Below are 13,685 nucleotides of genomic sequence, written 5' to 3' on the forward strand. Positions count from 1 at the left end.
ATAGCAAAGATCAGAGCAGAAATAAATAAAGTGAAGATTAAAAGGCAATATAAAAGATTAATGAAAACAAATAGTAATTTGCAAAGATAAAAATAATTGATAAAACCTTAGCTAGACTAAACAGAAGTGAAAAGGGGAGAGAGACAGAGAGAAAACAAAGCAGAGATGAAAAAGGAGACATCACAACCAACACCAAAGGATTGCAAAGGATCACTAAGGAATTTATAAACAATAATACACCAACAAATTGGATAACCTAGGAAAAAATAAATTTTGGACACATAAGCAAATAAAACTGAGTCATGAGGACACAGATAACCTGAAAAGACAAATGAGAAAAAAATCAATAATAAAAGAAAGCAAAGAAAGGACAGAAATTGTAAGGCTTCACTGTTGACTTTTACAAAGCTTATAAAGAAGAAACAATACTTCTCAAACTATTTCAAAGTACTGAAAGGAAAAGAACCCCTCCAAACTCATTCTAAAAGGCCAGCATTTACTCTAATTCCAAAGCCAGACCAGGACATAACAAAAAAAAAAAAAAAAAAAAAAAAGAGAACTACAGACCAATATTCCAGATGAACATACATGAAAAATTCTCAATATATACTAGCTAATAAATCCACATCAAAATGATTATACAACATGATAAATCTGAATTTGTCCCAAGGATTAAAGGATGTTTCAACATATGCAAAGCAAATAAACATAATATATAATATCAACAGAATGAAGAATAAAAACATATGAACATCTCAATACATGCAGAAAAATAATTTGACAAAATTCAACATTCCTTCATGATAAAAACCCTAAAGCAATTAGTTATAGAAGTAATGTGCCTCAATCCAAAAAGAACTATACATGACAAATTCATCCCTTATATCATGATGAATGGGGAAAAGGTGAAATTGATTCCTCCAAGATGAGGAATAAGATAAGGATTTTCCATTTTCACCACTTGTATTAGAAGTTTTATCTTAGTCAAACAACAAATAAAGGGCATCCAAATGTGAAAGGTGGTCAAATTATCCCCTCTCTGCAGATGAAGTTGTTTTATACATAAAGAAAAACCTAAAGACCACACACACATACACATGCACACACACAAGAAAAGAAAAACTGTTATAAATGATAAATGAACTTGGTAGAATTGCAGGACACAAAATTGACATAAAAATATCAGCAGCTTTTTATATAAAAACAACCAAACTGCTAAGAAATTAAGAAAGCAATCTCATTCACAATAGCCAGAAAAAGCAAAAATAAATAAATAAAAATAAAACACAATAAGAAAAAATTTAACCAGGGAAGTGAACGATCTGTATAATGGAAATTAGAAAACACTGATTAAAGACATTAAAGAGGACATTTAAAAGGGAAAGACATCCATGTTCATGTACTGGAAAAAATTATATTGTTAAAATAGTCCTACTAACCAGAAAAGTCCACAAATTCACTGTAATCTCTATCAAAATACTAGTGACATTCCTTACAGAAAAAAAGAGAAAGGAAAAAAATGTTGTAATATTTGTACACAGCACAAATGACCCTGAATACTCAAAGCAATCCTAGTGAGGGATAGGGGGAATTTGAAGGTATTACATTGTTTGACTTCAAAATAAACTACAAAATGACAGTAGCATGGTATAGGATAAAAAATAGAAACACAGATTAATGAAACAGAATAGAGAATTCAGAAATAAATACACAAGTTTACAACAAATTTTAGATGAAGATAGAAAAGGCAATGAAGAAAGCAAAAATCTTCAATAAATGATACTGGGAAAACCAGATATTCACATGCAGAAGAAAACCAGACTTTTATCTGTTACCCGCAGAAAAATATATTAACTGAAAATCTTAAACATAAGATCAAAATAATGAACCTATTCAAAGAAAATATAGGTCATATACTTTAGAACATGATCTGGGCACAGATATTTTCAACAGAAGCTACAGATGCAAAAATTGACTAATGTGGTTACACCAAAATAAAAGATTTCTGTACAGTAAAAGAAACAATCACAGAATGAAGAGCACAGAAGAAACTATTTGAAAAGTTTTGACCTGGAAAGGAATTTGTTTCCAGAACATATAAGGAATTCAAACATCTCAAAAGCAATAATGGTAATACTAATAAAATAATTTTATTAAAAATGAGCAAATGGATAGTTCTGAAAATAGGCTATACATATGACCAACAAACATGAAATGCTCAACATCAGTTATCATTAAGAAAATGCAAATCAAAATCACACTGAGATATAAACTTACCCAGTCACAATATTACAGAAAAGACAAAACATAAAAAATTCTAATGTAAATATGGAGAAAAGGGAATTCTCATATACTGTTTATACAAATGTAAATTAGTATACTCATTATGGAAAATCATATGGGATTTCATCAAATCACTAGAAATTCAAACACCATACGATCCAGTAATCCCATATTGCATGTATACCCAAAGGAATTGAAGTATGTTGAAGAGACATCTGCACTGCATATTTACTGCAGCACAAAAAAGCCAAGGATGAAATCAACCCGAGTGTCCATCAATGTATGAATGGATAAGGAAAATGTGGTGTATATACAAAAGGAAATATCATTCAATCATAAAAAGAATGAAATCTTATCATTTGCAGATTGCAGATGGAACTGGAAGCATTATGTTAAGTGAAATAAGTCAGGCACAGAAAGACAAATACCACATGTTCTCACTTATATGTGGAAGTTAAAAAGTAGACCTCAAAGAAGTACAAATAGTGGTTAGCAGAATCTGAGAAGAGTGTGAGAGTGGGAAGGATGGAAAAGATGGATAGTGGATACTGGCATGTAGACGAATTCTAATGTTCTATAGCAAAGTAGAACAATTAATACATATTTCAGACTAGCCAGCAGAGAGGATTTTGAACATTCCTAACTCAAAGACATGATATCTAATGTGATGGATATGCCAATTATCCTGATCTGATCATTACACCTTATATACATGTATTGAATGTCAAACTCTATCCCATAAACAAGTGTTAATTCCTATGTGTTAACAAAAATAAAATAATTTAAAAATCTAAATAAAGAATTAAAAATCTTATAGAAATGAAGTCATACACCAGATCTATAAAATGGAAGATTCAGTGTCATTGTCAATTCAATTCAAGAGTGTTAATATATCACCTTTCCCCAAAATGATATAAAGGTTCCATGCATCCTAATCAAAATTCCACCAGAATATTTGTAGACATGGACGATCTGATTTAAAAATGTATATGTATAGGCAAATGAATTATAATGCCGAAGCAATTTTGAAATGGAATAAAAATATGAATCATATCACCTAATTTCAAGACCTATTACAATGCTACAGTACTCAACATATTGTAGAAAGGATAGGCAAATAGAATCAATGGATAAGAACAGACAGTTTAGAAATAAATTCAAGGTAGAAAAATTGGATGCCCAAAATAAATTCTTAAGCGAAAGGAAGATATGCCCATTTTCCAGGCAAAAACTACATAAATAGGAAATAGAACACACTACCAAGAAAAAGCAATCAGTAGAACTGTACTCAGGTACTGATAGCACTATGGAAGTTATATGGATATCACTACTTTACAATTGTAGATATAAATTTAAATTTATAATATAAGCAGTTGTTCTAAAGGGAAAATTCAAGGCATCATGTTAAGACGCTAATATACATATTTAAACTAAAAATTTAATTCATCTTATTATGATTTCTACTTCTCCTTTTTTGCAGAAACCTGAAAAGAGATAAAGAAATGAGAAGAGTGATATTAAAAATACATTATTTTCTGCTTTCAGAAAATATTCTATTATTGTTTTCATCTAGTGTTTTTGAAGAATCAATGTTGAAAGAAACAACTAAAGACTGTGACATAGTGATTTTCTTTATCTTTTTTCCCCCAGTGTTGTGGATTGAATCCAGGGGTGTTCTACCACTGTTACATCCCTAGTTTTTTAATTTTTATTTGAGAAGAGTTTGACAAATTGCCAGGCTGAGCTTGAACTTGTGATCCTTTTGCCTTAGCCTCCTGAGTATCTGGCATTACAGGTGTGTGTGCACCACTGTGCCTGGCTACTTATTTTGTGCCAAGACTCCAACACAAGGAGGGATATGGTAGAAATTCAACAAATAGTGCTAAAGTGAAAGAAAGGGAAGATAATTTTAAAGACATAGAATGAATTATTTGCTGGATGTAATTTTCTATTGCCATAATTATCACAATTTACGGACTGTGTTATACCTTAGTGGTAGAATACTTGCCTAGCATGCATGAGGATCTGGGTTCAGGCCCCAGTATCAGGGGAAAAACAAAACAAAACAAAACAAAAAAATCTCATTACAAGTTACTTGTTTTAAACAACATATATGTATTATCTTAAAGTTTTACAGGTCAGATATTTGCAATTGGTCTCAACTGGCTAAAATTAAGGTGTTGAATTACTACATTTTTTTCTGGAGGGTCTAGGGAAGAATCTAATTATTGGCCATTAAAGTTTATAGAGGCCACCACATTCTTTTGCTCATGAACTCCTTTTGCACATCACACACCTCTGACATTTTCTTTTCCCTCTTCCTGTGTAAGGACTCATGATTAAAGTAACCTCAAGAATCTGAGATAATCTCAGTCAATGGATTAGCAACCTTTGCAACAGCAATTCTGATTTCCTTGTGTTATATAAAATAACATATCTCCAGACTCTAGGGATTAGAATGTTTCCTTACTGGGAGCCCTTATTCTGACTCTTCTGAATTTTTCTAAAATTATACCAAAAAAATAAAAAGTTATACACTGGGTATTTCTACATTTTCAGGTATCAATATAAGAAATAGACAATATGATATGTTATTCTTTACCTAAAAGATTTGAACATGACACAGCAAAAAAAAATCCAGCAACAGCAAAATATTTGCATCAGTAGCAAAAACTATAAATATTTAAAATAACAATAATTGTACTATTTTCAATGTTTAGAAATAATCCATGTACATATAAAATTTGGTAGTAAAAAAACGTGGGGAAAAACAAAGTTTTATAAACATAAAGACACAAAACAACATGAACTACAATATTTTTCCTAATCACAATCATACTATGACACATACATTAGTTATACAACTAATATTTATATTTATTTATATCATAAATATAGACATGTAAGTTTTATATTATAAATGTATAAAATATAACAGCTGCATTTATAATTGAGGGGGAAAATCACTGTATACAGTTCAATTTGTATAAAGAAAATTAATACTTTCAACAATAACCATTTTTTTTGTCAAACAGCTGTTTTAAAGTCACAACAAGTAGTCTTGAAATTACAAACAAGACTTTGATGTGCTATTTTTTTTTGTAATAAGTCTTTTGAGGTTTTCCCCTCTAAAGTAAATTTGTAAATGAAGACAGATGCATACACACATACCACACAAAAGTTAATATTGTCTAAAGAGGCTTTACCATATCTGTTTATGGCATAATATAGAAACTAGAGATGTAACTGTATTCTGAAAAATAAGACATCATAAATAACTGAAAAAAGTCACTCCCTAAGAAAAACATCATCATCATACACATTTGGTGTAGACTCACAGAATTCTACATTGTTTTGTTCATCAAAGAGACTTTCATTTCCTATACACTTTTATCTACTCTGTAATGAGTTCATGCCTTTATGTAGAGAACCCCCAGTTTTTTCTTGTGTTCATTCTACTAAGAGCACTAAAGAGATAGAACTGAAACTGAAAAGTTTACAAAGGTTATAACATAAAACTGAAGATTTTTCAGGCACCAATTATATTTTTTCATAAAATGGACTGTTAGGAAATAAAACTATTTAAATAAATATAATTGTAATACAAGGAAGAAAGGGAAGAGCAAGCTGATGGAGATTTCTAAGAACAGTAAGATCAACCAATGACTTAACATCAGTTAAGTTAAAGGTGCATATTTCAAACTTCAGAGCAATTACAAAATAAATAAAATGAATAAATGTATGTTTAGGCCAGGGAGAACATACAATGGAGTAATAAACAAAAAATTAGAGAAGAAAGAAAAAGAAAGGAACAAAGATGATCAGGACAAATGAAAAATAAACAGCAAAATGGAATATTTAAAAAACATACCATTACATGAAATATAAATAAAAACAAAAATTTAAAATAGACTGAGAGAGTAGTTTAAACAGAAACACAAAGCCAAATAATATGCTACATGTGAAACAGCATGTATGTCAATTAACAATTGAACACAGAAGAAAATAATTATATAATGACATTTTACCCAGCAAAAAAGACCAAACTATAGATATATTCTATGTTAACATAGTTACATTAAAAATACTGTTGCAAACAAATAAGACATACAGAAATGATGGATGGTTCTATGTTCATGAAGTAATAGGACAGTCACAACTACTTTACAATGACAGAAATCAGATTCACAGGGTTCTGGGGTTATCACAGGGGGTAGGAGTAAATAAGGCATCATGATGAAAGTTTCTGGACTATAGAAATATTTTACCACTTGACTGTGGTGATATTTATAAAGGTGCATACATACCTTTAAGAAACAATTAAGCTGTTACTTCAAGTGGGAAAATTCATGGTATTTTATATAAAGTATAAATAATACAACTGAGAATAAGAACTAAATTATTTTATATATTGTTATGTATTATTATAAATTTAATACATAATTATTATTGTATGCATTTATTACATACAATATTATTGTATGCATTGTTATTATGTAACAATAATTATTATTATATGTAATTATAATGTATTAAATTCTGAATTTAATACATGATATATTATAATTTAAAAATTTTACATATTATTTTTATTGATTAAGAAATCAATAAAAACAATATATCCAGAAATACTCCAAAATTTAGAAATTGAATAACATAAAGGCAGTATTAAAAGGTGGACACTGGATTTTTAAGAATACATATATGGCCTAATTTGTAGGTGTGAGTTTAATAATGTAATAAAAATGTAGACTAATTTAGTAATTTAATGTTCCATCAAAATGTCTTATATACATATAAATAAATAATTACCAATAGAAGCTGAACTCATTTGTCTCATGTGAGTTTCTATGACAGAAGGATCCCGAGAGCTGTAACTTCCCAACTCAGGATAAAAGCTGGAACCACTGTCATCTGGAGGACTGTGTCTCCCTGTGGATAATTCTTGGCTATTCTAGGGGTCCCAATGCTCCAAGACTGGATGATTCCAATGTATATATTTACCATCAAATTGTGGATTTCCATACCAACTGTAATAAAATACATGCAAAAAATAATTCAGAGGTGGCAATTCTTCCACGTTAAGTTCAGAGGTTTTAGAAGGTTTCATAGTGATTTCAACACTTTTAAAATTCTTGGTGTTTGTTTCACTGTTGATTCTGTCACTCTTTTGAAAATCAATTTTTTTCCCCAATGAATAGTTTGTTGATGAAGTTCTGGAAGAAGGTCAAGTCCAAAAGGAGCTCCAAAAGTAGATGTATTTGGTCTCAGTAGTTTTAAACCATCATCAGAGAGAAAATAAATAGAATAAAAAGTACCAAATGATGCAAGTCTTTCTCCGAAATTTTGCCATGATGACATGCTTTAAAGTCCAAGACAGTAATTGCTTTGCTGTAATTTATTGAAAAAAAGAAAATTAGTAAGAGGTATCAAAAATATTTTCTAATGAATTTAAAATGAAAACTAAAACTATAGTGATTACATTAAAATTAAGAAAATGCAATATGCTAATTATATTATCAAATATTAGTATCTGTAAAATAATCAATATATAGATAAACTAAGTGGCAGTACTGATCTGGTAATACTATCATTAGCATGCCAATTATATTGTTAGATAAACTTCTTAAGGAATTTTAGTTAAGAAAATAAACTATATTTTTCATCATTTGAGCAGATTTTGCCAATACTGAGAAAAGAAATTTTAGTTCTGTGAATCTGAACTAAAATTTTCTAAACTTAAATATAAAATTTTAAAAACATATTTAATAAAAAGAAATATGGATGATGTACATTAAAGTTGAGTCATGGGCTGGGGAGATAGCTCAGTTGGTAGAGTGCTTGTCTCGCAAGCACAAGGCCCTGGGTTCAATCCCCAGTACCGCAAAAAAAAAAAGTTGAGTCATAAACTGGATGTAAGAAAAATTATTTTAAACTGAAATAACAATATTGCAAGAAGGGAATAATTATACATTTAAATGACATTCAGAAATGAAATAGAATCAAACTGTTTTGATTTATTTAAATGACAGTAGAGGGAAAAAAATAATCAAAGGTTGATGGAAGAAATTTGAGCATTCATGGATTTTAGTATTCAAGGGAAATTGTGGAACTAATTCTATGTTGATACTAAGGGACAACTGTACTTCCATGTAATGTAATATATAAGTGTGTGTGTGTGTGTGTGTGTGTACATAATGATAAGCAAGTGTAAAATTATCATTGGGTAACATGCAACATATATAGAAATTGTAGAATGTTTGTACAATTTTTCTATAAGCCTAAAGTTACTAAAAAATTTAAAAGATAAAGAGAATACCACAAACAAATTGGAGGGCTTGACCTCTTAACATAGTATCTGTTCATTTCTGGGAAGGGCCAACTCCTACAGTCCTTCAAGCACTGCACTGCATGACTCCAGGAATTGAAGATTCCATGTGGAGTCTATCATTGACTAGGAATAATGAAACAACATAACCATTTTGGTCTGCCTCTGTAACTCTTCTTGACATTTCCAAGTTATTGAGATAACAATAAATCCTTCTCGTGCTTAAAAAAAAGTGAGCATTCTGACAAGACATGAAGCAAAAAAACATTTTTCTTGGTATGATTTCAAGTATATTACCATATACACAGAAGTAGGGAATATACTTAAACATATGTGATAGATACCTCTGGTAAGAAAACACTGTAATATTTTCATATGGCTGCTACAATTAGAATAGTTTTATTTTATAAGGAATTTATGGCAATGAATATTGAGGGGGTACAGACAATAAAGAAATAACTAAATTACTATGAAATTTATTTTTGAAATGTTGACCAGCTGAGTGGAAAGACACAAATAACAATGAAACTTTTTACATTTTTCAGGTTCATTTTCTGGATCTACCTATGAAAACAAAATATAAAATACGCACTTAAAAGGTTGTCTTCTTTTTTCTTTCTCTTACCTGTAAGTATAATTTCTGAAGTTGGTTCCTTTCTCCTTGTACATAACTTAATTAATTCACTTAAAATGTTTACTATATCATTACAGATAAAGTACCACATCAAGTTTTAGAGACAATCTACTGGCTGTAACACAACCTCCATATTTCAATTATGAATAAGTCATCTTAACCTAAATAAAAGCACCAGATATTGTGATTGGAAGTTTCAACCCTTCAGTTACAATGTAGGACTTCAAATTTCAATTGTTCCATTTATTTGTTTTGATCTATACAAATAGCCTGATCTTTCTGCACTTCTCCCCAAGAGTTATCTCAACCACAGGATTTTTGAGGATCAGGAATAAATGGTATAACATTCCTAGAATAATATCTGACTTAAAAACACTAATATGAGTATAATTTATGAGGATGAGGATAACAATGATGATTATAGATGGATGTCTGGCAAACAATTAAAAACCAGCACATGACTTACTCTCTTAAATGTTTATTCTCTATATGACTGATTTTTAAAATACTACTCATGTTTCTAGTCAAAGATACAATGTAGCCTTCTCTTTTGATAACTCTTCTAATGATTCTAGAGTAAAATATTCTATCCACTTCTCAAACTGGAAATTCTTACATTATATATTACAACATGCTATTTATTTATAAGTCACATCCCCTAGAAATGGAGTCTTTAGCTTTACATTCCAGGAGAGATCAACATATCTTATATAAAGTCAGTGATCATTAGTTTTTCAGTTTATTTAATTTCTGGACCTCCTGCTTTTGACACTGGTATGTATGTGTTCAGATTCTACTGATTACATACACATTTCATATGTTTATTAGTCTACATTGAACATATTATACTATATAAGAATTACAAAGATTCAATAATTTTATAAATCCATTTTAATAAAAATTATCATCTTCAAAATTATAAAACTACAGTGACCCTTGAGATACCTAAAACATTTGCTGATCTTGCAGGAAAGGGATAGGAACTACTTATTAAAATTCAACCAATGAAATAAGTTTCAGAAGTTCTTGAGAATTAAAAAAAAATTGCACGTTAATTGCAGATGGAAAGGTTCTCAAAGCAGGTATTGGCTACTGATGTGTTCTCATGAAAGGATAATTTACATTATTCAAAAGTTATATAATAGGTTCTTTTGAAATGAGGTTTCTTTTGAAATTGTTTTCTGTTTTTGTGTTGTGCTTTTAATCTCTTAAATGACAGTTTACTTGAAGGCCTGATGAGGTCTATTAACAATTTTTAAACACATTCATACAGCTAAGAAATCAGATCCTGAAGCACTATACCATCACTACTTTAAAATATTAGCTTGATAATCACAAACTCAGAAAAGCCCAATTTCTTTTATTATTATCAATTAATTTATACAAATTCTACATGCTTTCTCTGGTGGTGGAATTTTTTTTTTTTTGCTATTGTTTTCTTCTAACGTTATTCTGTATGAAATTAGGGCAGATAAACACAACTAATAATAGAAGACACATCTGCACCTCTCAGAATCAGTTTCTGTACTATAGTTTCCTTGCTCAATTTTACTATAAACGTGTATACTGTGGTCAAGAGAAGAAACAGTTACACATAATCTCATCCTTCCAATCTATGAGGTAGAAGGTCATTTTAACACTCCTTACAGGTAAAGAAACTGAGCAGCAGGTAACTTTTTCAAAGTCTATGGTCTAGGATACTTTAGGCTAAGCAATCGGCTTCAGATTAAGCAATTTGCCAGATGAGAAGGCAAGTTCAGATCTAGAAGTTAAGCTCTTGTTCCCATACTATTTTTCCTTCCTACAAGGTATTAAATTTACAGAGTATATCAAAATAATTCTTGTGACGTAGATTAAAAACATGCAGTCATGTGTTCATTTAAAGATTATGGATTTAAGAAACAATGATTAACTGTGGCACCAATGTGAAGACAGCCTGTTTTGTTTATTTTGAGTATACACTCACTACTTACTTGAACTAGAGAAGCAGTTTGGCAAATGTGGTAAGCATAGAGTCTGAAAATCCACAAATTCGCAGCAACACTTTTTTTCAGGTTTACATATACCCAATGAGAGTGGAAGTAACCAACTGGACTGTCGTGAAAGTGATTTGGAAACAATAGGAGTTAATATCAATACATATTTTATTTAGTATTTTTCTTTCAGCCTACTGCCTTCAACGGGAACAATCTCATCTCACTCCCATCTGTCGTTTTAAGCTCATATAATAAACATTGTCTTTCCCATGCTTTTTTTCTGAAAACTTCGAGTTTCCCCTAACGTTTATCTGTAGAGTTTTGTAACAATAAACGAAACAAACTGATATGACTGCCTGAATTTCAAGTTATCTGCAGAGAACAGAAGAACAGAAATACTCATCCTCCATAGTTTGGCTCTGAGCCTTAGAAAAGGATAAAGTCTACAATGGCAGCGCCAAACACTTTTAAGAGGAACGAGAAAAAAAAAAAAAAAAAAAAAAAGAAAAGAAAACCTTGCGTGGTGGGCCTCCCTATCCAGCTTGCCTCTCCTGATGCCCAAGGACGCCAGGAGACAGCCAAGGGCGACCTTCCTGCTGAATCCCGGAAACCCTAAGACTTGAGCCTTGCCCTACCATCGCCTCAAGGCCAAAACGCAGTACGAGGGTTATGATAACAAGGGGCTGAGAAAGGTTTCACCTATTCCGAAATTTCCAACTTCCTGGGAACAGAAGTGAAAACAGAGGCGACAAGAGGATGTCCCTCTGTAAAGGCTGCGGAAAGGAAGCAGGTGGGTCCAGATCAAACAGGATAAAGAGCAATGAAATTAACTAACCTAGACAAAAATCGGGGATAAGAGAAACAGACGGGCCGGAGGTGGCCAGGACCGGGCTTACGGCTCTGGCCTCCCGCCACCGCCGAGGGGCGCGAGGTCAAAGGGGCTTCGGCAGAGAAGCGGCAAGCAGATTGGCTGGCGTGTGCGCGCGCAGGCGCCCACTGTGGACCTCGCGCCCGCCGCAGCCGCGTCACTGGGTCCCCTACAGCTGCAGCTACTCACCAAGTATACGATCGGCCACCAGCAGGAACTCGGCCGGAAAGGCGGTAGCGACCTAGAGGACTGAGAAAGCTGATAGCTTCCTCGCCAGAGCCCAACCAGCCCCACCGCCCAAAAGGCTCGCGCAGGGTTTTCCGGAGTCCAAGGGGCGGGGCCTGCGGGGCGGGGCGGGGCGCTCCGGTGGGCGGGTTTGTCTCCCTGCGCGATTCAGAAGTATACAGCGGAGGGGCTTGGAAGACAAGTGGAAAAGGCACTTCAGGGTCCACCCATACAAGTAAAGGAAAGGAGTGAAGTTGAATGAGACTGGGCTCCCATCCTCCTTCAGCAAGTAGAGTGACAGAATTGCCTTGTGTGACTCAATGGGAGCTCTAACAGAGGAGAGCTGTTTGATTTTTGTTTGTTTTGGTTTGGTTTGGGTTTTTGTTTTTTGTTTTCCAGTGTAGGCATTCAAAGGTTGCTTTTAACTCGAGTTTTCAAAGTTTTTAACCTGAGAAACGGTTTTAACTTTTTTCTAAATTTATTTTTACTTGAAAGCCAAAGTAGATAAAATGACATTTTTAATTTGCAAATCTATTAAATAAAATCACATTTGTAGTGAAATCAAAACAATGGAGAATAAGGCAGATATAACGAACAGGAATGTTTTGAAATAGGAATTACAACAGAGGATTTCTATCTTATATCAGCCTCAAAAGCCAAGAGAATTATGTTTTGTTTTGGTTACATAGTAACGAGATAATTTTGACTCAATATAACTTTATGATATGAAAAATTTTCTGAGGGCTCTCCTTAAAACTCACTAACTTTTAAAAAACAATTGTAACTGGGAATATACACAAATGAGTGTATCACTATTTGCATATTTTAAAAGAAGAATAATTTAAAAATATCCACTACAGAACTTAAGAATTTAAAATACCTGTACTTTTGAAGCCTTCTAAGTAGTCTCCTCAGAAAGCCTACTTAGGTTTCACATCACCATTATGCTGAATTTTGTACTGTCATTCCATTTCTTTAATAAAGTAGTTATATATGTGTAATTCCTTAAAATAGTTTTTCTGATTTTGCATTTTGTAAGTGAAACATTCCATCCATCCCACCTGTTACCTTCTTTTTTCTACACATCAGATTTTGAAATTCATCAATACACAAATCTGTTTCACTTCAGCTGGTTTGGTACATCCTTATCCATGGCATCTGCTATTGTCAACCTTAATTTTTCACCTGGAAATAGCATCTACTTGTATTTCTTTTAATTTGCATGTTTCTCTCGTCCTATTGAGGATACTTACCTTTTATATACTATGGCTATTAAGTTGCTTTGAAGTGCCTATTCTCATATTTGGCTCATTTTTAAAATTATTTGTAAGTGATCTTATTTTATAATTTAAATACTTCTTGCATATTAGG

At 32.0% G+C, this 13,685-nt stretch overlaps 1 protein-coding gene across 1 annotated transcript in view; it reads right to left on the reverse strand.

Moving 5' to 3' along the window:
* Manea (mannosidase endo-alpha) overlaps nucleotides 1-12,147 on the reverse strand; it is a 33,003-nt gene extending 20,856 nt beyond the window's left edge. Inside the window, 5 exon segments of the mRNA XM_053743426.1 lie at nucleotides 7,096-7,476; nucleotides 7,479-7,568; nucleotides 7,571-7,606; nucleotides 7,609-7,674; nucleotides 12,057-12,147. Coding sequence (XP_053599401.1) covers nucleotides 7,096-7,476; nucleotides 7,479-7,568; nucleotides 7,571-7,606; nucleotides 7,609-7,636 — 535 coding nt within the window. The 5' untranslated portion in view covers nucleotides 7,637-7,674; nucleotides 12,057-12,147.
* Between the last annotated feature and the right edge of the window lie 1,538 nt (nucleotides 12,148-13,685).

Source organism: Sciurus carolinensis, chromosome 7 (genome assembly GCF_902686445.1).
Source record: "Sciurus carolinensis chromosome 7, mSciCar1.2, whole genome shotgun sequence".
Taxonomy (NCBI): Eukaryota; Metazoa; Chordata; class Mammalia; order Rodentia; family Sciuridae; genus Sciurus; species Sciurus carolinensis.